General features: G+C 39.8%; 1 protein-coding gene across 8 annotated transcripts in view; it reads right to left on the bottom strand.

Moving 5' to 3' along the window:
- SPAG16 (sperm associated antigen 16) overlaps positions 1-26224 on the bottom strand; it is a 394440-nt gene that overhangs the window by 167466 nt on the left and 200750 nt on the right. For all 8 annotated transcript variants that reach the window (XM_084524434.1, XM_084524432.1, XM_084524435.1 and 5 more), the window contains one exon: positions 13707-13850. In XM_084524434.1, coding sequence (XP_084380560.1) covers positions 13707-13850 — 144 coding nt within the window. The remainder of the gene's footprint in view (positions 1-13706; positions 13851-26224) is intronic.

Genomic DNA, 26224 nt, shown 5'->3' with positions numbered 1-26224 from the left:
GATAGTGAAGAAAGAAGGAAGTGTTTAGTGTACAGCTGTGCAACTCTTAATAGAAAAGAGTTGTTCCATGAAAAACAGAGCTAATGAAGCCTGAATGCCTATGGATGTGTCTTTTGCCTCCTAGCACCATCACCTTAGCTGTTGATTAAATATCTATGTTAGGAATTGCTCCATCCTTCAGACTCGGGTCTCTCAAACTCTGTCAGAGTTAGCCTGCAGGTTAAAAGTTACTGGGGAGCACAAGAGAGAGGGTAAGGAACCTGTGCAGAAGCAGCACAGGGAGCACATCCTTGTAAGCTTCGTTTTGCTAGGGAACAAGGCAAAGAACTGCAATGCAGATGGTTGCATTAGGGAAGCACACACCTACCAGTAAGGTCCACCTCAGGTCATGAGAGAGCAGCATTTAAACACACTCTGTTCCATTTGATACTAGAAACAAGGGAAGGGATGGAAATGCCAAGCCTGAGTTCAGCTCCACAGTCATCATTACTCTTCTTTATTGCCCTGCTTTGCCGTGGTGCGTTTCTGTCACAGCCACTCGTTTGCTTCTCACCAGAGAGAGGGCGAAAACTGGCTGAATTTAAAACAGCCTGGGGTCAACAGGTCATTAAAAAGGTTCCCGTAAGAAAACACCGAAAGGACAGCAGGTGATTTTTTCCACAGTAGGCAGGAGACTTGCCTGGCTCCTTGCTAAAAGGTGGTGTGGACACAATGCTCTGCGAGTGCAGAGGAACACAGCACGGAGTCCTGGAAGAGGAATACATCAAGGGTTACATGGAAACAGCATCTGGCTCAAAACTCCTCTGAAATGAGCAGCAGAGCCCAGGAGGGTACTGAGATAAGCCTTCACAAATGCTTTTCCCGTTCTTACCCACGTCTGGGCATTCCCCAGTACTCACTGTCGGGAACAGGATGGCAGGGCGGGAGAATTTGGCACGTGCAGCCAAAGCCCTGAGCCTGCATTTGAACAACATTCACAGCAGCAAATATTTTGCTTCCAAGAGATTTTGTAACCTCGAGATACAGCCTTAAGATGTAGTTCACTTTTATTCTTTTAATCCTGGAGTCACGTTAATTCTTCTAGGGGATATTTTGTATTAAAACCCCTATTTTTTTGAGGCCCATGGTTTGTTTTGGCTGTTGTTTTCATTATCCTCATGGACTGTATGTGTCTAAGACATACCTTAATTGTAATATGTTACATCCTTCGGAATAATCTTAAACCCAATTTTACTCCTTTTTTTATTAATAGACATAAAATATCATATATACAGAAGGTGAATGCTAGAATACTCAGAAGTATAACCATGAAAATGTCTTGCCTTTTCCTCATTTACCACCAAAGCTAAGGGGGAAAAAAAAAAGAATTTAATTTCAAAAATGCAAAAATCAATCCTAAACTGATATTCTGTAAACCAACAAAGAAGTTTCCAAGCCAGGAAGCAGTGCAGAAATCAGCAGACGCTGGATAGCAAGTAGGTGCATGGCTTTCTGTCTGAGAAAAAATGAGAAAACACTTCTGCAAAAGTCTGCAGCACAAAGCTCCCAGCTGGAAATTGTCAGCAAATTGTCAATGCATAGCATGCCAAGTGCAAACTTGAGGTAATTTTTCATTCCGTATTATCTAATTGCTCCATCTTTTGATCATTTTTTTATGCCTATATACTGACCCCAGACAGGACGCTTATTTTCCCCTGCCATCCTACCTGGCCAACAGCTGGGTGTGATATTAAGGAAAAAGAAAGCAAGCATTGTTTTGGTATGGCCCCTCTCCTCAGTGCTTCTGGAGGAGAACTGGCATCATAGAAACAGTATTTATTTATTTATTCGTTAATGTTCACCTGATTTATTAAAACTTCCTTGAGGCTACATTACACTTTCATGGGCACGATGCTGTAAAGATAACATGCTCCTGCTACCAAAAAAGATTCCCAGGATGGCATATATGAATTTTCACAGAATTAATTTAAGTTACTTATAAACAAGTCCTCCATATTTTAAAGCATTTTCCCTTTCTGAACTGATGGCTGCTGGTAGAAGCTGGCACATCCAACAATGCGCAGACACACAAACTGCTTTTTACCTGGTGCATCTCCCACTGCTCTTACCAGCTTGTTTCTGTCACAGTGCATGATTATTCCTTTAACTCTGGGTTTTGGCCTGCTCAAAATGTAGCCTTAGCCTCGTGATGATGATATTTTGTTATGTCCACAAGGTAGCAGATTGTTCCCATTCAGTTTATAATCTACAAAGGCCACAGTCAGGCCTGCTCCATTCAAATCCATTAGCTTGCTAAAATGAGCTGGGTACCTCTGCAAAAATACTGAGCGTGTGCCATTCACTGCAGGCTAGTCTTTTTAAAGTATAAAAAATGAGTTAGCTGTCTTTCAATGTCATGCAATTAAGAGTGGTTAAATGAGATTTTAAAATAATTTAGGCACCTGGTAGAAGGCAATTTTTAATACATGCAAAATTGCCTTTTAGGAGGCTTTGGAAGCACATCAGGTAAGGAATAAAAATGGAAAAAGATAAACTGGTTACAATATTTGGAGCTTAGATGCAACGAAATCCATGTCAGGACAGCAGGCGCCAGACAACGCAAGGGTCCCTCCGAGGTTTAGAGACCGATGGACACCTTTTTAACCAAGAAAAGTGGTTAACCAATAAATACTGCAAAATGTCTGCGTTTTCCAGAAACACCTTCTATTTGTGCCATTCCAATGTTTTCCCTCATTGATGTTAATATTAGCTTAATTCTCCCTACAAAGTATTACATTTCAAAAATAAATAGGCGTGTTTAGCCCACATAAAACTATGCACAGTATCTCTAATATGCATTAACAGCATGTTTACAGTGTGTCATGCCAAATCTCAACACCCATCCCCATCAGGCACATCGTTCTACCTCCACTGGAGTGACTCCAAAACCTCAAATTTTAATAAAGGGCTGTTGAAGTAGGGAAAAGCCTGGTCTGGAAGGAGTTCAGATACAAGAATTCCATGTACGGAGCAGATTTATGACCCGTATTAACAATGATAATCCTCTGTCACAGTTCCCCTCCATGCCAAAGTTGTGGCTCAGCCATTTCAAATCCATTATCAGCCCCAAATGGTTGTCCAGTGATGTCTAATCTCAATCAATAGGCAGTAATGAGCCACAGCCATTAATCCCATCTGCATGTTTGCACAAAGCATCATTTTTAAGCTGCGTATTTATATGCACAGAGAGTTCAGAGAGCGCACAGAGACTTCACAGCATGTGAAAAGTTCTGCACTGGGATTTGAACGTTTCCCAGGCACCTGGAAGAATATTTAGCTCACGCTGTGTAACGATCTCTTGATAGCGAAAGCCCAAGAAAATGCATAGGGCAGTGCACTAGGCAAGTGCTTATATTTTGGGCAACTGATGATCTTACTGAGCCATGCCCTGGGGATAGGAACATAACCAAAGGCAGAGGATTACTTAGTGGAGGCAGTGATCAATAACAAATTAAGGACTGAAGGAGAGTCGAAATGCTGAATGTTAACAGAACCCTGGGTAGCTACAAGAGAAAGCAGAACACCAACATTAATATAATCTTCCATCCTGTAACACGAAGGTTTGATATGAAAAGTGAATTTTCACTTATGAGGCCATGCAGTCTAACACCTGATCACTCGAGGCAGAAAAACAAAAACAAAAAACAAACAAACAAAAACCACCAAAACCTCAAACCCAGCAACACTTAGTGAGCTGATCTCGAGGACACATATCCTGTGGCCTTCTTCCTTTCTGTTCCCCATTAATTTTGTACATAAACAAAGAATACAATTATAACAAGCTGAGAACAGGGTTCCCCACCCATGTCCTTCAAAGGTCAAGGAAGTCCTGATGCTTATTTCACAGCTGGTCAACACCTCCTGCTACCTGTGCCACTGTAACTGATATTACCCAAATTACTGCAGTGACGCAGGTTGAGAGGAGATGCATACATACAACATTTAAACGACAGCCATACAACTCTTGCCTGGCATTTGTACTCGAGACAGATTTCTTTACTTCAGCCATTAAAGCTTGTTGCATGCTAATGAAGATTCTGAATTAATTCGCAATTGAAAACAGTAATGTACGTTTCAAGCCTTGCAACGAGATTCATGCCAGGAAATTCAAAATCTCCACAGATCAATCTCTGAACATAATGCCCAAGTGTTAGGGCATAAATTCTGAATGGTTTACTAAGAAAACATATTAAAGAAATACATTAGGAAATGTTGCATGTATACAGTGAAATGAAACCAGATCCATGACTAATAGAACATATTGAAATCCTTGCATGGGTTAATCTTCTAAATTTGCGGTAAAATAGCTAATATAAAATTATTACATGTGCTGCTGGTAAAGCAGCACGAACCAGAAAGCACTTACAGTTCTAAACTGCACTGAAGTGGCCAGATTATTTCTGTCAAACAGAAATAAATTAAGGAAACAGACACAACCGCAAGGGAAGATGCCGACTTCAGGCGTGCCAAACCCATAGTCAAGCTTTTCCTCCGTAACACTCAAAATGTTATTTTTCTCCCCAGCGAGATCGCTGTGACTAGGAGGAGATTCCATGTTACGTTCTTCAGCCACGTCCCCCCTGCGACAGTAGGACAGCAATCCTGGGGAAGAAGTGGAACAGAAGCTTCCCACAGTGGAGCTCTCCAGGTGGCTGTGGGGAGGAGCTGAGCAGCGGGGCTGGGCTGGCACCAGGGCTCTGGAATCGAACACGGGAAGGCTCTGGATCCTCCACATCCCCATAGCACAGGTCCTTGCCCTAATCATCACCTCTGAATGTCCTTGATAAAAATACCAGTGTAGGTGAAACCTAATCTTCCTATTTTAAAAGGGATGTTTCAGTACAATTCATGGTGTTTTTTTAATGCATTCCAAATATTTTGTGTTTATTTCCAACCCGAGTATCTTACACGCTGCCTCACAATTGAGGCACCATTCTCCAGTCAACCCTACCGGTAATGTTTGTTATTTTAACAGCTACATGTTAGAAACGCACATTTTAACAACATAATGAACATGTATATCTCCTTACCTACTCCACTAGAAACCCTCACAGCAGACTTTAGGGACAAAACAATTGCCTTTATTGCACAGAAGAAAACAATAATGAACCAGGAATGTTAAAGGCAGCGAGATTATAATTGCACACAAAGAAACATAACAGAAAAGATTCTATTAAGAGAGATGTTTTGATGTCTATAGCTACTCTGAATGAGCCAGAGGAAGGCGTTCAGCTGGAACAGGCTTGGGCCAACAGCAGTGCCACCAACCCGAGCAGGAAGCAGCAAGCTTTCTGTAACATTAACTCCCCACTCCCAAGTAGGGATAAATACCGATGAAGCTAGAAGAAACCCTACGCTGCCCCAAAACCTGAAGCCTTCGCAGTGAAAAGCAGCTTTTGCTCACAACCAAAGCAAGTGACTTGAACATCTGCAAACTGCGTTACTTCTGGCGACTCCTGGGCAGCAGCTCTGTGGAACGGCAGGAACTGGGAATCAGGGTGACATGCACGAAAACAAACCCAGGAGCTCCACGAGGAGACAGCAAATTTCTACAAAACATTCATCCTGCACATTCACAGCTTCACCGAAGCTGAACTAATAGGTTTAGAAGTATACCATTTGAGTGGCACTCTATCAAAGAGATTTCAACTTCATCTTTCTCCTCCTTCCTTCTATTAAAGAATTTTTCGTTGATTTTTTTTCCTTCAAGAAAATTCTGTACAGTTTCTACGCTAGATCTATTTACCTATACAGCTGATCCAAAAGTTCTCCTAGTTTCTAAAAGTCCAAACATTCAAACATTCGTAACAAAATATTACTGATTTCAGTAACTAAAGCCTTTTATTTTTTCTTTTTTTTTGGTAAAGAGAGTGATTAAACTTGACACCTTTTGGGACACCTCCAAAGATGATCACAGTGCCTTTTCAACCAATAGGACTGGTTTGATAAGCCCAATACCATGCCTGTTTGCAGGTCTAAAATTCACGTAATAATGGAATGGAGCATGCAAGACACAGTCATTTAATAATAATGAGATCATTTCTATGGAAGCAAGGCCTTTCAAATGTGGCTTCCATAGAAATGGAAGTCACATTTGAAAACTGTTTACCTTATAGACAAGCATAGAATCTAAATGACATTATAAAGATATGACAGTTAAATAATAACTTAAATAATGCCATAAGGATCAGCTATCTTTTTATACCCATTAGGAGCTGAAGTGTATCCGAGGTCATGCACTGCAGGTATGAAGATTTATGTCCTTATGAAGGAGGCTTTAAAGAGGTGCTTCACATTTGTGATGAAGGGACTACAAACTCATGAGTAAAAAAAAAAAAAACTGCATTCGTTCATCTGGGAAAAAAAATAAAGATAGCAAATAGAGATAGCAAATACGGTAGAGATCAGAGAAAAGAAACCATAAAAGCCCTGTATGAAGTCCCTTACAAACTCTGAGTTGGAATTAAACTTTGATTTGCCCCAAATCAAACCCACTAAACCACCCTAAAACAGTTTTCAAAGCAAAACTAGTGACAACACAGCGCTCCTTCGGCACCCCCTCTCGCTCCATCATGGAAAAGTCTCTGAAAAATTGTGGCCACGGAGGGAGACGGTGCCACTGATATTTCTGCGGGCATTTCTCAAAGTGTTTGTAAGGCTGGGTGACACCCTTCGGAAGCAGATGGCCTGAAATTCTTTTCTTCACTCTCTTACAGAGCCTTTAGGTGTCTTTCCTAGCAGTGCCCCTGCTTTCACTCAGATAGCCCTAACTCTGGGGACCTCAGGAAAAAGGCATCATCTGGCAGCTTGCGTGGAAGCAGGTGTACGCCCATATAAACATCCTGTGAGACAGGATTTATACTTCAGAACTACATTCCTTTCTCCCTCCCCTATAAAACAGGGAAACGAAGTTCTGTCTCACTACACACGCACACAAAAAAAAGAAAACTAACGTACAGGAAAGCATACAAAGCATACAAACAGATGAAGAAACCAGCTATGCATTTACAACTACAACTCCTAAGCAATACAGAAGAAACACACAAAAAAAAAAAAAGGCAAAAAAAAAAAAAAAAAAGGCAAAAAAATCAGTGTAAACATCCTCTCATAAACTTCTAAAATGCAGAAGACCTCATTTCATTTCGGCTGCCATAAAGCCTTCAAGGCTACTGCAAGCCCCTCACACCACCACCACCACACTCCACACGCATTTTAAGCGGTTCCCATCGTACCAGCACCCTTTTTAAAAATCTGAGCCACACATGCAAACCAACAGAAAATGCTTAATGAGGCAATCAACAAAACAGTCGTGATAAAAATCCTTGCTCTTAAGAATAAGACGTCAAAGTTTACCTTAAATATTGGGAAGGTGTCCTACTATTTCTTAGTTTTACACAAAGATTTCCAGAGGTTTCCGACCACTGGCTTTTGCATTTTAGTATGTGAAACCACCTGTGAAAATAACTACAGAGTGGTTCCATCAAAAGGCAGCATTTTATTACAATGTGATTTCTTCCTGTAATTATTTGAAATACGCATTTGAATTGCTCAATAAGAGGACTGCTTCTTTTGTCAGCTACTTTCCTCTCTTTTCTCTCTTAAACTGTCATCAGTATTTCTCTCCCCTGCTGTTTGCTGAATTATTGTAATGGAGAAATTATTAGTGAATCATTAACTTTGAGTGGTCAATATTTCCACCAACCAAGAAATGGAAGCCAAAGGTAGTTTTCCAATAAAGCGTGGTCATTCTGGGTGAAAAGCAAAGCCTGTTCAGTAACCACACTATGGAGCTGCAGATTGTTTGCTTTTTAAAATCAATGTAATGACAGACTCTTAAAGTTCCTGATAGAAAAGAAAGAAGCTGCATTCCGTCCTGCCACGTATTTTCAGTCCAGAACAGTTTTAAAGGACAGTTCTGGTAAATGAAGGATTTATTTAAAAAGGAAAAAGTAGTGACAAGTCCAATCATATTTCTACAACTAAAGCAGCTGTCCCTCAACATCAAAATGCATGCAACTGTTTTTTTTGTTTGTTTGCTTGTTTTTGTCTTCCTATTGGTATAGAAAAGTGTATTGCTTCAAAGCAGATGCAACAACCCTTGCAGAACACAAGCAGTCTAATGAGCAATGTTTTGAACGTCAAACGATACAGATGGCCCATGATCTGCTGCCACAACCACTGCAAAGACAGAACTCACACAGTAAGGTGTAAAAGGAGACACAGGAAGATTTGACAAGGAAAACCTCCAGAAGTTCGGACATCTGCTTGCTGCTCTGGGCTGCATAAGAAAACGCTCCTCGGCATGGCAGGGGTAACAGAAAAGAAGGCAAATTCTGCACAATAAAAACGCACCTAAATGCATAGCAAAGCTGTGATTATGCCATCCCATATTTTCCAAAGGCACACTGTAGAACTGATCTCTCCAAAGGAAAATAAAATGATACACACATTGCTTTTACTTTAAATAGATACTCACCCACAGTTAACACATCGCCCTGAAATGATATAAAACTTGTTACAGACACATGTCCCAGAAAGGCGCAGAGAATAACCAACAGTTACACGTGCCAGAACAGATTAGTATGGGTAGAAACATTTAGCTTATGGAAGTGGGTGGAAGGGGAAAAATTTTAATCACATCCATTACCTGGTTATTGATTTCTTTTTGCCAGGCTGATCCTGTAGAATACATATAAAGCCTTTGACATTGGGATGTTTGGCCAAAGATATTCGATTAGTCTAAGCAGAAGCTGAGCTTCTCGTGTAATCTCTCATATTTCATTTATATGTGATTTATTCCTTTGTCCAGCAGAGGCTTTTTATTGATAAAAATAATGAGATTGAGAATCCCAAAGGAAACTGAACACCCACCCAAACATGTTTGTAAAGAAAAAGTAGTAGGCTTTGCTGCCCTGAGAGAGAACTGTTACCTGCAGAATGTTTCTGAAAAGTCTGAATCTTGCCAAAAAAGATTTCAAAATCAATAAAAACTAGTTTTGACATTAAACTGTTATTACATTGAAAACGCCACACCCATGGTACGTACGCTGTGGAAGCGACTAAAATAGTTCTGCAGCAGGCTGTTCTTTGTGGAATAAATGAATGCAACTTCCCATATTAGTTGAGTTTGATAAAACATTGCAAGAAACGTCTAGTCTGCTAACTGTGTGTTACATGGAGCCAGCTAGATGACTGAAAATTAATCCTGCCACTCAAAAGAAGTTTCCAACCATTGTCAAATTTAATATGTAATCTAGTAACTGAAGGCTTTGTTGAACTCTGTGAATCAAAGATTCTCTAAGAAATTAAATCATTATGCCTTTATAATACAAATGCTGTTCAGAAATCCTAAATAAAATGTGCCAGCCTATCTTGAATTTCCTTTAATAGCTATCAATAGCAATGAAAGGATAAATAAAAAACATCTGTTTCTGTAGTGAACCCTGAATTAGGTTTTAAAGTGTCTATTTCAAGGCAGAAATCAGAATAATTTATTTCACTGATAGCCAACAGAGACCTTTGTGATTAACCTGAGCCTTACAACTCTTTCTTATGTTAATGTTTCAAGCAGAGTTAGTGGCTTTTAAGTCTCAGCCTTGTTCAGTGCAGAATGTGGCACTCGACATTTATGTCTGAAAAACTAGCAGAAAGTCTTCTGAAGATCACCGTTGCTGGACCCCTAATTAAGAGCAATCTCTGACATCCTGTCAATGAGAAGACCACAAGCCTGGTTGACTCTGGCCGGACAGAAAGGATGGGTGCTGACATTTTTCCTCCTCCTCCTCTCTGAAGTTGAACAGGAGCTCACCTGAGCACTCCAGACCCTTGTTTGAACACAGAGCTTCTCTTACCAGGGACCCTCTGAAGCCTCTGCAGCTCTGAGGTCCCTTCTCTCCCCCAGGTATCCACAGGCCACAGGAGATGAATGCTGTTACCGACACAACTAGTTTTGCATTGTTTCAGCTCCTTACTGAAAGATGCCATTAATGGCACTCCATAATTTCAAAGGTGATCGATCAGGAAACCACCTCAGCTTCTCTGCAGGGTTTCTGTGTGCAGGAGCCCTTGTTGTGCAGGTGCATCCAGCAGCCCCCCAACCTGCAGAGGCAGCCCTGGGCTGCGTGGCACATGCTGCAGGCCATAGCCAGCAACTGCTGACCCAGCCAGGGCAGCCTGTTACCTCTGAACAACTGGCCCAGGCTATCCCCAAATCCTGCCCACCCCAGCTTCCCTGCTGAATTCTGCCTCCCTCTGACAGAAATTTGCTGTATTCCACAGACTTGAAGGTTTGCATGAAAAGGGCTACAAACATTCTAGATGAGTTGACCTGATAAATATTTCTGTTAAGGACACTAATACTGGCATGTGCACTGAGCACAGGATTGTACTGTTCACTGGCACTTTACAGGACATGAACAAATAGCTCTGCTATTCTTCAGCCATCCAGGAAGGTTACTAATGAAGATAGATAAATCCAGCATGTGCACTGAAATACCTCAGTGCAAGTAAACTCTGGTTCTTATAGATGCAGCATGAACATCCTCAGCTTATTTTGGAAACTCCCAGAAGATGCAGATTTAGTCTATTATTCCATTTTTTCAGGCCACCTGTTAGCCACAGGTGGACTGCACAGCTCTCCTCCAGCTACCCAGATTTCTGACATGAAGCTCGCATGGACAGCAGTCACTCAGGCTCCCTCACTCCTTCATACATATAAAAGCTAAGCTGGAAAACATTCCTAATTTTTTCAGCAGTGACAGGCTCTTGCAACAGCTAGCTTATCTGCACTGTACTGTTCAGCCAGACTGGAGTAAAAAAGCGTGTTTGTTTTTGAAGTCTGACCAGTTGTCACCTGAGCTTCAAAAAGGATGCGCTGTTCTCCTCCCTCCATCCAGCTGCTGCACTCTGTAGACGATGGGACCTGTTTGAAGTTTTGCTTTTATTTAAAAAGCTCAAGGCAAAATTCTGCTCTCAGATCTGCAGAAAGCATCACAGCTGAGGTGTTCTGCTGTCCTCGCATGCACAGAGCTAGTTTGTTCCCCTTCATCTAGTGTCCTGGGAGCCGCTGCCATGTGAGGAGAACTCATGGGAGACCGAAGAGCAGGGGGCACACTGTAAAAAATGATCCAGCACACAAATCCCACAAGACTCAGGAGCTTTGGCACATCATGGACTCTCATCTACCCACTGTGCTCATACGTGAAAGCAAAAACTGTTATTAATGAAAAATTGGCATGGAATGACGTTTCCCAGAGTGCCTGGGAAGCACTTTGTCAGCGAGGGGCACAATGAGACTCATCCAGCCCAACAACCTTCCAGAAATTCAGTGGCTTCATTGTACTGGAAGATGTGGTTGTGCCTCAGTACCAGGAAGAATTCAAATGAAAATCCTCATAGCTGCTGCCTATTAATCAGAGAGTAAAGTTGACAGCCTAAAAGAAACCTTTCCTCTTATATTGCACACAGCTAAGTTCCTACTACCAATCCACAATCTCTCACTGCTCTTGGAGAAGGTAAGGGTGTATGAACCTAACAGCACCCAAAGCTTGAAGGTTACAGACCTTCGTATCTACCAGGCTTCAGCTTGACCTCTGTTTACAGTGGTCAAACACAACCATGAGAAGATCCTTGCTTGATTAAAATGTAAATGTGGACTTGCTTGAGTAAAAATGGACTTTTAAGTCCCTTGTATGTTCAGAAGCACCAGTTAAATTCACATCATAGGTCAAGATCTGTTTCTCCTCAAGTTATTAGCACACACAACCTCAGTAAGTGAATTATTCTGATGTCTCCCAAAGATGGCCTGAAAATGGCCCTAATTGTGTGTGTGCCTGCAGACAGAATATTTCTCAGACTAAAAATGGAGATTGCTCTAAACCTGATTTTATAAACAGAGAAAATAAAAGAGGTGAAACAAGCTAACAGAGGGCAACAAGGAAAGAATGCAGAAGTTTAATCCAGATTTCTGGATCACAATTTAATAGCCCAGCCACACAAATATTTTTCTTTTCAACTTTTGAATATCCTTTTAAATCAGAAATAAAACTAGACACTATCTACATTTTATTGTGGAAAACTTCTGTGAAAACTTTCCATTTCTATTTCATTATTTTCACTTCTGGAATACCTGATGTACGGGGGGGTAGAAGAAATTATGATTAAATGTATTCTGTCACATTATATATATTTTTTCTCCAGTAACAGAAGACAATATTGTAAAAGCACTACTTTTGAATCACTCCAGAGCATCCAGCAGGAGTCAATTTATACTGCAAGTGAATAATGATGTACCTCAACTCATTTTAATTTCAATAATTGAATGAGAAATAGGAAAGCCTATTGAAAGGACTGTATTCTGGTCAAAGACTAATGAGAAAATAGTTTTGAGTCTCTGAGTCAGCGGGTGTCATGGTAACAATGCATTATCGAAATCTGATTAGTATGCCCAGCAGCTTTATAAATGATAACATGCTCTTCTAATTGTATTTCCCTTTCTTTCCCTGTGATACATTTTATATTCATACCAGGTAAGAGGCAAGGCAGCATTTTGTTTATCCGAAAGTTAGGCTTAGGATGCCCAGCACGGTCACAAACTCGGTGCAACCTCTATTCCTGAGGTACAACTTAGTAAGAGAAAAAATTCCTACCATCTTAAAACAAGAAGACAGGACTTCTCTTCCCAGGTTTCACAGGAGAAAAAGATGCAAGCAAAGAGTAAGTGCTGATGTTCTACCCCAAAAAGCACTATTCTGGGTTCTTGAGGCTTTGAACAGAGGGATTTTATTGTGTTTAGAGCATCGCATGCTTGTTAAGTTGTGTTTGTTAACTCATTACAATATCAGAAATCAGGAGGAACTATGAAATTAAACAGTTTTCCTTCTCGTGAAGGAAAGAGCTAACATAGATTTATAAAATAAATACAATGAAAACACAAGGTTAGAGGTTTAATAATGCTCTTTTTATAAGTGAACCACAGGTGAGCAGCCTGGCAGACCTTTATTATATTAACAGTAAAGAGCTCTATTACAACTGCACCCTTGCAAATTTGAGGCAAAATCATTTCAATCTACAGAAGCTCAGTCTTGAAAAACAGAAGTCTTTTCTTAGAGTAAAATGGCATTCTATTTTTCATCAAATTGACCAAGAAATCTACTTTATATTTAGCCTATTTCTGTGACCCTTGTAACCTAAATATTTACTTCTCATTTTCAATATTCACTTTCATTTATTAATTCAGCTTCAAATCTGTATAAAGAGAAAGGAGGAAAGCTATATTCTCTAGATAAACTTGAATACATCTAGTCACATGGCAATACTCGATACAAGAAATCAGCTTTTCTTTATTATTAATAACAGAGCTGTGTTTGTTATGGTGCATGAACATGGAGAATATGAATACAGCTAGACCTAAAAAGCTTATTACTCCTTGTTACGTGCACTGGCACGTGGACAAAGTTTAAGACGTACAAAATACTAAAAGCAATCAATCTTAAGTCAACACACTGAAAGCCAGAGGAACATTTATCTACATGTTTGGAAATTCAGCAGAGAGCGCAGGGTTATACTGAGAATAGAAAGTCATCAGAGCAGGCCAGTGAGCAAAGAAAGAGCAAACAAGCACTCCCCAGAAGGGATTAGCACTAGTTCAGGGGACTGTTTGCACTAACCTTGGATGGAAGCAGCAGCCCGAAAGCCAATCAGTGTGACCTTCACCTGTCATGATGATGTTCCCATCAGGTAAAGCCCACATTTTCCAGAGGCGGTCATCGCTGCCGGTGACTACAACATCTTTTTGGGGATGTACAGCCAGGCTACAAGACAAAAGAGAGGCTCATTATATCCAGCACCAGTTTCATTTCTGTAACATCCAAAGATGACTGATTCTGGATGGACCAAACAAGCAGCAATGCTTTCTATCCTCTCAAGAATTTAAAATACATGCTATGCAGATGAGTTTCTGCTATTACTGAAGAAAACAGCAAAACGTGACTGACGTCTGTGAAACCAGAAACGTTTGCACATCCTCTTGAGGTTCCAGTTGCTTAAAACACTCAAATATGTTTCTAAAAGCTTTCTTTGAATGTTTTTACAAAAAATAAAAAATAAAAAAAAATAGGATAACATACAAACAAGCACAACCAGCCTGAACCCACTATTTCCCACGCTCAAAAGAACTTCAAAAAGTATCGGCTCATCAGCTTGCTGCTGGTGGTTTAAGGGAAGAAGGACAAAAGGCTTCAGGGTTTTTTTCCATTGTGCCCATAGGTCTGAAGTCTTCTACCACTGGGAAATTACTCAAATGATAATGACAGCCCAGTAGCTACAGTCTTTGCCATTACTTTAGCACCTATTCACTGAGACTAGGCTATGGTCAGAAAATCCATTTCAACTCTACACTCAAAACGTGTTACATGTTTTCATTTTGTATTATATAGCACACTGGGACATAATGGAAATCACACACTTATCACATCCCTATACTGAAAACTCACTTTATTTTTGATTTGGCAACTGCAGCACAGCCTGAAATGGATCTAGGGAAGAAAATAAATCTGTTGGAAAGATAACAAGCGCCTATTTCATATGGATTTGGTTATTTGATTTAAATTATTGAAATGCTTTACCATTTGTTGAACATCAAAAAGTGTCTAGGAGCTGACTTCAGTCGCAAGATTATTTAAATAGACTTAATCTGGAGTTCAGGATCAAAATGCAGTGAAGGGAAGACAAATCATAGTCTGTGTGTGCACCCATTTCAGTTGTGCATCAGAGCTGACAGTTTGCAGAGAAAAACACTTATTAAAACAGAATCAGAGTAGAGAGAGAAGATGCCAAGCAGCCAAATGGGAAGAAAAGAGAGGTCATTAAAGGCACACAACTACTCTATTATAAAAATCTTGTTTTTAACAGCAGCTTTCTCCTACACTCTTAATATTTCATAAAATTCCTAAACCACAACTGCAGCTTCTACTATATGGGGAAAACATCATTCCCTATGTCAAATTCACGTGAAAAACATATTTATGTCAACTGGATTTTAATCAGAAAACACATCTGCTCCTGCAGTTTAAGGCACAGTCCGGGAAGATTCCTGCAGATTCAACAGTTGGACTCATCTGTTCAACCAAGGAACCCAAGTTTTATGCATTCTCTAATTTCTGAGAGAAGAAAAACATGTTTGCTGTCTTGGCCTAAATAAGAGAAACTTCCTTTGCATTTACAGGGAGAAAAAAGAAGGAAGGTATGTTGTTATTTAAATTATTCAGAGGTGCAACTGTATCGTTCAGATTGGCCACAACACATAAGTAGGAGGGAGCAGAGGTAAAAGGAGAGAATTAAAAGCTGAAAGAAGGCATGCCAGTGGCCTGCAGGTTCCTGGACAAGAAGAACTCAGCCAGGATCCCTCTGCTATCAGAAACCTCTGACAGATCAAAAACCCAATATAATACTGCTACTTTCTGCAGCAAACAGGTAGCATTGTTATTTGGAGGAGTGCCAAAAAGGGAATCCTGCATTACAGACAAATGAGTGGGATGAGTATAAAGATGAACCTGTCGGGGCTACACACCCGCTTCCCCCAGCCTCTAGAGCATCAAGGCAGGCAGGGTTAAGCAGGACCTTCCTCACTGGCGTGCACACAGCAGTGCACCAGCATCAGATGCATCTGCTTAAGTTTTTCTCTTGATCCGTTTCAGATACTTTAGATCCCAAAAGCTCCATCTCTGAACCCCCAGTTCTTCCCTTCAGATATTTCTGCTGATAGTTGAGCGCATGCTTGGAGTGAAGACTTTGTCAGTTCTCCCTCTTACAGTCTAAATACTTGCTTTCACATTTCCCAAAGATGTGCTACATAACTTGAATTAAATCACTCTCAGTCCACATAACCTCTCACTCTAGCTTCAAAGAAAAGTAGATCTGCCAGCTTCCTCCAGATCCTGACTTGCTTTCTGGACAGTCCTCACCTACCAGCATGGCTGCAGCTGCCTCAGGTCCTAGGAACATTTTTCCTGTCCTTAACCCTCCCAACATACTTCCAGTCCAGCTTTCGAGATGTCCGAACTTCCTTGGTGACTAGAGGTTTCTATAGAGCTTAGAGACAATCCATCAAGTATATTTCATATGGAAGAAACATTTTTGCCATCAGAACGAAGCCCACAAGAATACATTTGGAGAATTCTCTTTTAATTGCAGAGCTCTTGTAAAATGTTGCTGTACAACATTTTATTCCTCCATGCCATTTTTATAGGCACACGCTGAACACTAATTAACAGCAAGCTTGTGACATAACCACTGCTGAGCTGCTTCTGAGAAAGGGAAACCCATTCATCCAAAGAGACTTCTATATGCAACATTAATTAGGCACCCTTGTCTTCATTTCTGGCGATCCAGCATTGTATAGATTTTTGCTTCATCTCTGCTCAGAGGGTCTAATTATTTCCAGCACAGAAGACTTTGGGTAGATTGGAATGAAAATCAATAATGGAACATGTGTGATAGAAGCATCAGTTTTCTCCTCCTCAGGGATGGAAGTGGGATCAGAGAAGACTCAGCCAAGAAAAAAACAACTCCCAAAGATTTGCTGCTGTTGAGTATATAAATACCCGTGTTTACACAACTCATTCTGGCATTATAAGCCATTCTCATCTCTTCAGCACTTGCCCTGGTAGATATATAGTGCTCCCAGTAATTTGCTTTCAAAGCAATCATTGATTATTCTAATTTATTTTGACTGAACCATAAATAAAAATATGGTATCTTCAGATGCAAAATACTGTCATTCTCAGCATGTACTACATTGGATCGCTACATACATATGAAATTGACCTTCAGGTTAAAAAGTGTTAAATCCGAAGCTGTCTGTGAAACCTTAACTGTGCATTTGTTTTAATACAAACACTAACTACACTGCACTGAGGTTAAGGGAGATTTCAGCTAGATGTGAAGGAAAGCTTTCTGGCACTAAGGGTTCTGCAGCACAGGAACAGAGAGCCATCATTAGCTCGTTCCTAAAGCTCTCAAAACACCCACCTCATATTACCCAGGCAGAACAGGCTGGCTGGTGTCTAGAGTTCCCTTCAATTCCTACAGCAGCAGCAATCCTACTTAGCCTCAGTTTGTTCAATGCACAAAGCAGTGCTCCTATGTGAAGAAAGGCTATCATCAACATAGTGAAAGCATCTACTCAAACCACTCCTAAGAAATAACAGCAGTTAACCCCAATTGCACAGATGCAGGACACTAAGGTCTAAAAATAAGACAACTATAATTTCAAAATAATTTTAGGGGCTAGAAAATCTAATATTTATTTATTTATTTATTTATAAATACACTAAATACTCAGCCTCCTTAGTGCAGTAGTTTCCTAGTAGTCTCCAATGACTGCAGGAGTAGAAGAAGTCCAGAACTTTAAACCTAACCCAAATGGTCTCAAAATCAGGCACTCTGAGAATGAAGAGTGCAAAACAGATGATTAACTTAATACTCTTCAGTGACTTACATAGCCTCATGCAATTACTCTGTAGCAGAAATAAGGACAAAATCCATTTTTCTATGGTTTCATGTATAGGAGTTATACAGAAAAGTCTGTTCTCAATATAGACATCAATTAGCTGCCAAATTCTAGTACAGCATTGCACAGAATATCACTTGCACTAAGGAATTTTTAGAACCTCATGATTTGATCAAATTTATTGCATTCCCAGATTCTGGCAAAAATGATTGCTGGTAATGCCAATAGCTGCTTTCATACCAGAAAGCTCTTCCGCAACATTTCCGCAACAAAATGTGAGAACAGTAGAGCTCCAAGATTAAAAATAAATAGATAAATAAATAAATAAATAAAATCATGGTCTCAGAAACATTTTAGCTAATGCTTTCTTACACAGAAATTCAGCCCCACCGAGATAGCTAGCACAGAAAATTTCAGTCTGAGTAGTTTCACTCTGGTGAAGTTATAAATGGCAGACAAGTCAGTCTTGTAATGGAAACTTAGGAAACTGTAGATATTTCTCCCTCCAACATTAAGCTTTCTAGGCATGTTGGAATAGAAAAGCAGAGCAGACTTTGAAATGAGGAATATCACAGGCACTGAATTGGAGAGGAGGGCTATTCATTAAGGTCTCAGAGCAAATGAGCATGTACCTAAATATTAGGAACTGTCTTACTGCAATCAGAGACACTGCTCATATGCATATACTCAATTATATTGCTGGATTATGTCCTAAAATCTAAAGAATTTGTAAAAGCTGAAATGTGATTTTAGCCTCCATTTTGCTAGAACCTAGCTAACACTGAAACCTAAAGGTAAATCCATCCGTTAATGAACACAGACGTGCAGACTGCACCATGTAACTGCATTGCATTTTTCTACCTTCTGCATTCACAACAGCTTTTAAGGGAGGAAAAAAAAAAATAAAAACACACAGGGATGTGATTATGCCCCATGTGGGAATACTGCATGAGGAGGATCCTGAGGTGAGGCTCCCTCATCTCTCCTGTCTCACTGAGGATCTCACTGTAGCCACGGGCTATCTCTAAAGTTACGACAAATAAAGAGGTAGAACACCACAGAAGAGTTTAGAATCATTAGAAAGGCTCGTTATTACCTCACAAAAGAACAAAAGGCCGCGGCTGGCAGTCATTTTCTCTCCCTTTACGAACGCTGTGAAGAGGGAGTAACAGGAAAAGGGACACCGTTGATCCCTCTCTCAAAGGCCTTTCTGCACACCTTTTGTCGCTCTTTATCTGCATAACAGTGGAGAGGAGCTAATGGAAAACACCAAAAACAGCCCTCCCGGTCGAGATCTTATCAAAATCCGGCCCCTGATGTCAGATTTGTCCAGGCTGTAAAAGGCGAGCGCTGGCCTGTGGAGAGCCTGCACCAGAGAACTGTTCCTGACAGGAATGGCGGCCTGTGGAAAATGGAGGGAGCGGGGGGAATCGCTAAACCCTGACCGCATCCCCTGCCTGCAGGAGAGCACGAGGGGCCGCTGGGCAGGGCGATGAGGCTGGGGCCCTCCCTGTCTTCATCACATTTAAGGTTTTTCAGCCTATTTTCTCCTCCTGCCCAGCTGAGCAAGCGAGGAGCAGCTGGGCAGGCATCTGGCCCTTTGCCAGGGTTACGCCACCAGACACACCACAAAATCCAGATCAATCATTAGGCCAGTTACACTTGACCCTAATGTGTCTTCTTTGAACCACATCTCACTAATAGAGTTATTTCTACCACCTTTTCATCTTGGCTTGAGTTACCTGGTCTCACCTGCCAGCATACTTGAGCAATAATTATAACCCTGACATTTAATTCAGGGGTTTATTATGCAAAGGTGGCATAACTGAAAAGCTCTGCATTTCTGCTTGAGGTCTTAAAATATGCCTCTTCATGATCAAATGGAAGAGGGGAGGATGCAAAAAAAAGAAAATAAGAGCAACAACAAAGGATAAAGCACAAACCATACAGAGAATATAAATAGGGGAATATACCCATAGCACATGTTTCATTTATGTAAATAGTTGCCTGGAAGCCAGTGGCACATCTCACACAGCCATGCTTAAAAATCTCATTCCCATCTAGTAAAGATCCTGGCTGCTTCCCAAGCTCCTATGACTCAGGATTTGGGAAGGAGAAAACTTGCTGGGATCTCACCATACCTAACATTAACCTTCTAGACCGCCCAGCAACTCTTCATACACCTGAGACAGTACTTAGAAAATAGCCATCCAGAAACTTCGATCTGTATCTCTAAAAAGGCTAAAATACTGAATTTAAAATGCTATCTAATTTACTTATTCCATTCACCATGCACATAAAATCTTCAATCTTAGCTGCAAAAATATTTGTTCCTGTGAAGCATAAATTCACGCACTTTCTAACTTGGACAAACCAGCTCTGCTTTGAACAAAAAACAACTTCAAAAAGTGAACACTCCACACAGCATGCAATGCCTCCATAAATAATTGTACTGAACACATCACTATCACTCTTAGATTTAGATGCGGTTACAGTGATCGATTGATAGAGCCTATTTTGTGATGTCCTGAGTTTGATCACTTTATCCACTGTGTGTGCAATTATCAAAACCCACTAATTTGTATTAGCTCTCTGAGTATTTGTAACCATGTAGGTTTTGCTGCGTTAGATCTGACTATGGACATGCTGGGCCACTCTAAAATCATTTTCTTCTTAACAACAAAGCTTAGCCTTACATCACATCTTAGGAAAATTCAAAACTATCGTGTTGATTTGCATGTGTTTTATTTAGGTCTCAGTCCTTTGAAGATATATGCACATTCTTGAATTATGCACTGCCAGGAGTCCTGATGATTTCACAGCATATTAACTTAAAAACATACATAATCCTTTTCAAGATAGAGTCCTTAATCAGGTCAGAGAAAGAGGATTTTCCTAGAACCTATATGATAACATGTAAATTGTTTATATTGTTACATACTCATGTACTGCAAACCTCAGCAACCCAATGTTAAGCCTTTTATCTAGAATGCTCTTAAATAACAACTGGCATGAATCTAAATCACTTCTTAGAAAATCTTTACTTACTCATTTATTCCTTTTGCTTACAAGGTTGCTGATAATTACTGGCCAAAAAAAATCACTTAGTCTAAAATGTCAGCTGTTAGACACTACAGAAACAGTGTATTTCTAACCTGCCTTAAACCAAAGCAGCAGGCAACTGAGAGATCCCCACCTTACTCCACAGAGAAAGCTGCTGTTTATTTTCAGACTGCAGAATCTGTTTGTTGTTGTTGTTTTATTATTATTTCTATTGTCTTATTGTTCAGATGATGACAAAGCTGGAAATGGCACACTGGCCAGAGATCAAATAGTTTGGGGGTAGTTTGTAAGACTGGGTGCTTTTTAAAAAGGGGGAAAAAAAAAAAAAAACACAAAAAAAAAAACAGCCTACTAATCCATGAGTCACATCATGCGTTCACAAGCTCTCATTTCTTATTCACTTGAATCAATTTTCCAAGCTGAGTCAACTTACCAGGTACCTGGCATACTTTAAGGAAAAGTAATTAAGACAAAAGAAAAAGAGAGAATGAGAGCAGCAACAAAAATGTTGATGAAATAAAAATATTAAAATATTGATGTCTTTGCCTAATGTCTTCACTCTGGAGTGTAAGCTGTAGTTCCTTGGCAGGAATGATTTATACTGTGATTCATACTGTCCAGCATGTAACTGATCTTTTACGACCCCTTCCTTTATGAAATACGCTGAATCACCTTATTTTAGGGAAAGGCAGTCCCATGTAAGTATAAAATTACAGTATTCAAAATAGCATTGAAGCCAAATTAACCTAGATCTGCACAGTCTTGAAGCCAATTCTGAAAGAGATGGCAGCTCACAGGACAATTCTCTAGTGCGGCTGGGAAGAGGCTATAGATAACCAGGGTTAGATCATGCACCAGCCTTGGCCAGGAAAGTGCCTATATATTTTTACACCACATCGATGACAATGAACCACATCACACACCTAGAAAACAAAGGGAAAGTCCTCGCTTTGCAAACTTTCTCTAACTCAATGCATAATTCTTGCCTATATTTTGACCTGTGCATTGGGTACTTGGTGGGGTACAGAGATAATAGATTGTCTTCCTTTGTAATGAAAGACAATCTGCTTTTCTAAAAGGCAATTTTAGCTTGACCAACTTGAAAAGATGCAGATTGCTTTCGCAAAAGCTTCTATCTGTGGCATCGTTTGAATTAGTTTTCATCATTATTGTTAGCAATTCCCAGTCTTCTGTTGCATGGCAGCTTTTTCACAGATGATTAGTAGCAGTGTTGTGGTATATAAGAGTTTGGAATGAATACTACTTGAAACTTGCCAGTTGGTAAATTTTGTTAAATTATCAAGGTTGCTAAAAGAAAATATTTAAAAATATAATTTGCAATTAGAGCATCAAACTGTCAACTCACATTTCTAAATTAATAAGAAACTCATGCATTAACTTTTCAAGGTCACTTTCCTCCTGTGTTTCCTCCTCACATTTCGAGGCAGGGAAGGGTACGCTCTGTGCTCTATTTCAGTACCGTAATGCTGAAGAATGCTTCCATCAACAGAATTAATGGAAACTCTTGTGGAAAGAGTTGCATAAATAAACAGTGTCTTCACAGTTAGGACTGTAGTGGCATCCAGAACTACGAAGCAAATTTGATAAATAAAAATCACGCACTTGCTCTGACAACATGTAAATATGTATGAGAAAAAAATGGATTTGAGGCTCAGAAAGGATCACTGTAATTCTCTAGTCTCAGGATCCCTAAGCTGGAGGCTGCAGACCCTTGGTAGCCTGCAGAGCTCTGCCAACTAGCTTGTCTGCCCCAACTGCTGCAACATTTTTCCTACTGAAGGAGGCCATTCAACTTTTCCATGACATTTCAAAATAAAAGTTTTTAAAACTACTTCTTTTTCTCTGATCTCCTAAGCAGAATTACAGAAACATAAGCTGAATGGCAACATCTAGTTGACCCTGTACTATGGACAGATTGCATAGACTCACCCAAGGTACATTTGTATAAATTCTTGAAAAAGGGGTTCTACATCATGTCTAGGTGTTTTGGGGAGGAGATATTTTTTAAAGTGTTTCCTCAAATGCAGTGCTTATCTCTCTGAATGCAAATTACATGGATTTCCCTATATTCTTCTCTCATGAATATGAAGAACAATTTCTATCTTCTTTAAATCTTCATGTATCAGACGGTTGTTACTAACATCTTAAATTAAGCAAACTCAATTCTCTAACTCATCCAATTTTCTAAACTTTCTTGAAAGCCATGACCAAACATGGACACAGTATGTCAACCGAGACTTCACTAAACCTAATGTGGCATAATCACCCAACAATGAAGATAGCTCATCCCTCTTCACACATTCCATAATTACATCTCCCAGTTTGCAAAATAAATATGTTGCAGGCTTTGTCAACCGTTTTCTCTTGACAGATATTCCCTGTGTTTTGTGTATGTGAATTCTTTTTCCTGAACATATCATATGGCACTTCACTTTATTGAATTTCATCTTGCTGATTTCAGACCATCTCTCCAATTTGCCAAGTTTTTTTCTGAATACTGATCTGATGCAGAAAGGTATTCGCAACCCCTCACAGCTTGGTGTCATCTGCATATTTTATAAGCTATTCTGTATTCCATCACCCTCATTGCTAATGAAAATGCTAAACAAAACTGATTTCCTAAGCAAATTCTCAGAATGAAACAGACTGTGGAGTTCAACGAAGAAGTTCTTGTGCCCATTCCATTCCATTGGTTTGTACTAAAACTTATCCATTGGAAAGGCACAGAATACATATTTTAAAACCTTAAGTGCAAAAAAAAAAACAAAAAACCTCATAATTTGTCTTGCTAAATTGTGGCAAGAGTTAATTATTTATTTATTTTTGTCAAACTTGAGAATCTGCTTGCTCTATCAAAGAGAGAATACCCATAGCAAAGACTTAAAGAACTCTAGACTTACTGACTGATTGACAATACTATATCATTCCTTAAAACTTCTATGGATTAACCTTTACAGAAGGTATTAAGTGAGGTTAAGAATTCCTGAAATGTTTTGCAAGACTTGAACAAATAAATTCTGTTTTAGGAAAATCAAGAGATACTTTTGTTTGCAACTGGTGAGTTTGCTATGAAATTATGTACTATCACTTACAGAAAAATTTACCCTACTGAGCAAAGCTTTTAGCACCATGTAATTTCTAGAATATTTGGTATGCAATATTTGCCAAATGCCCCTCCTCCTTTTACATCCCCAATTTAAATTCCATCTCCATTTTAAATTCACTGTCCACGCGCAACACAGGGGAGAAGACAAAAAGAAAAGCTCTTCATTACTGGAAAGCAACAGAAAAAGACACAGATCTACATTTCTTTAGGAAAACTGGAAAGACTCAGGATTCGAGTTCCTATATGCACTGGGAAATAGAATTTGGGATAGAAGAAATAAGAGACTTGCTCTTTTTGGGACACACACACACAAAAGAAAACCAACCAACAACAACAACAAAAAAAAAAAAAAAAAAAAAAAAGAAAAGAAAAGAAATACTTCAAGTGCTGTCAGTAAATGATTTTTTATTTTTTTAAGAGAAAAATACCTTCATCTATTTCATATTTACCCAGTCCTATAACATCGAAAAATGGGTCAAATTATCCAATGTCTTTACTATCTACTGTTCATCAGTGCAATATATATATTGAAGAAATGAAATGGAATATGCATGTTCCATGTAAGTGGGCAGGATTCAAATCATATTCTGCTGACCAGAATGTAACACCCAGAAGGCAACCACAATCAACCACAATCAAGACTATTGTAATGCCTGGCCTGCTGATACGCTGTAACTCAGGAAGAAACCCAAAACATTGCCTTACCAGGATTCTTGCTCCTACTTTTCTTTTATTTATTTGTAGTGCTGGTAGTGGAGGGGTGTTCCAAACTGGGTGAAGGAAAAATGTAGTGCAGTGATTAAAACGATGTAGAAAACGACTCTAAGAAGCACCTAACCTGTATCTCTCCCACCGTTGGCTATTCCTCTCCTTCCTAAACCATGATGGTAGCACAGGCCTTTGGAGCAGACTTTGCCTGTGAAGACTGAAGAAAAAAAGCTTTGAGTCTTCATCCTATCACCTGTCACTGGGCTGCCTTTTGCTTTCAACAATGCACTCTAATTCTTTCTGATTTTTTTTTTTTTTTTGTACTAGTAAAGTCATTACTCTTGAGACCTTTAGCTTTTTTCGCTAGGGTTGGCTTTCTCGATTTTGTCAGAATCCTCAGGAAATGCTTTTACACTTCTTCATTACCTGTCAATGTTACTAGTTCTCATATCCTCTCTGTCTGCAATTCAGTTAATTAAGAAGGTCCAGGCATAGCCAAAGAGCCCTTCTGCTGCCGTACCATTCACAAAAGAATGGCTTGCTCTGAGTAATCCCCCAAAATCTGCCAACAATGGCAGTGTCCCAAGAGATTCTGCCCAACAGTTAGCTAACCAAGCCCAAGAATGCTTTCACAAAGTCCAGACTCCTAACACAGTTGCTCTCCTTTCCAGCCTTCTTCTGGATCCTGACTTCTCTTTGCTCACAGTCACTGTGGCCCAGGCTGTTGTTTGCAGTCCCATTCACCAACTGAGTTGGCAAGCAGCTGATCAATTAGAGCGTAACCCCTGGTTGGTCTTCCTAGCATTTGATTTAGGAAATTATCATCAATGCAGTCTAGAAACTTCCTGATTGCTGACACAATGTCGTGCTGCCCTCCCCAGCATGACAAGATGCATGGCTGCTTTCCCACCTTTGCCCCAGCCAAATTCCATTTATAATATTATTCTAATCTTATAGTAACAAGTGCAACATTTTCATTTTGACAGAGACCTGAAAATATTTCATGTGATGAATGTTGACCACGTATTAAATAATAAATCTTTGTGGCTGAGTCTCCTGATTGCTGCTTCCTTCTCTTCATCTCTCTAGAGGCAAAAACCTGCCTATCAGACCCTGTAAATTCTTAAATTTAAAAGATGCATTAAAGAAGGTTGATGGAAGAGCTCAAAGTCATATAAATGTGTGTGTGTGTGTATATAGATATACACATGTAAAAATTACTGCTGGTAAGCATGAGTGTCTCTGATATATATATAGGAGTCATATAGTCAGGTCGCAAGGTATCACTCATTAACGAGGGAGTTACATGAAAGATGTCTTCATACTGTTAAAAACATGATTCTTTTCAAGACTGACATCCACAAAAACAAACCTCTGAGTATTCAGAGCTGTGAAAGACGGAACTCTTCAATTCAAAGCACATTCAGAATAAAATGCCTTTTCTCAAGTCATATCCAAATGAAAATGATGGGATACCAGATGACAAATTTTCACCTTTCTTAGCATTCTTACTAACTGCTACTATTTGCAGACCCCAGCTGTATGCTCAGAACTGGTTCTAAATCTTATGACAGTCCTAACAACCTAAATCTGCTGTGCCAGGAAGTCAGCCTACTAAGCTGCTAGAAGTAACCTCCCCTAACACAGTATATCACACACTATCAACAACACATCCTAATCCTCCACGTAACCGTTTAGCTAGCTCCTGTTGTCTGTGGTTAACATCCAAAAGCAAGACTCCTGCAAAGACAGTGTTTATGTAAACTGTGCTGGAAGGC

This window comes from Aythya ferina (assembly GCF_964211825.1).
Source record: "Aythya ferina genome assembly, chromosome: 6".
NCBI lineage: Eukaryota > Metazoa > Chordata > Aves > Anseriformes > Anatidae > Aythya > Aythya ferina.
This window is presented reverse-complemented; position numbering and strand designations above follow the sequence as displayed.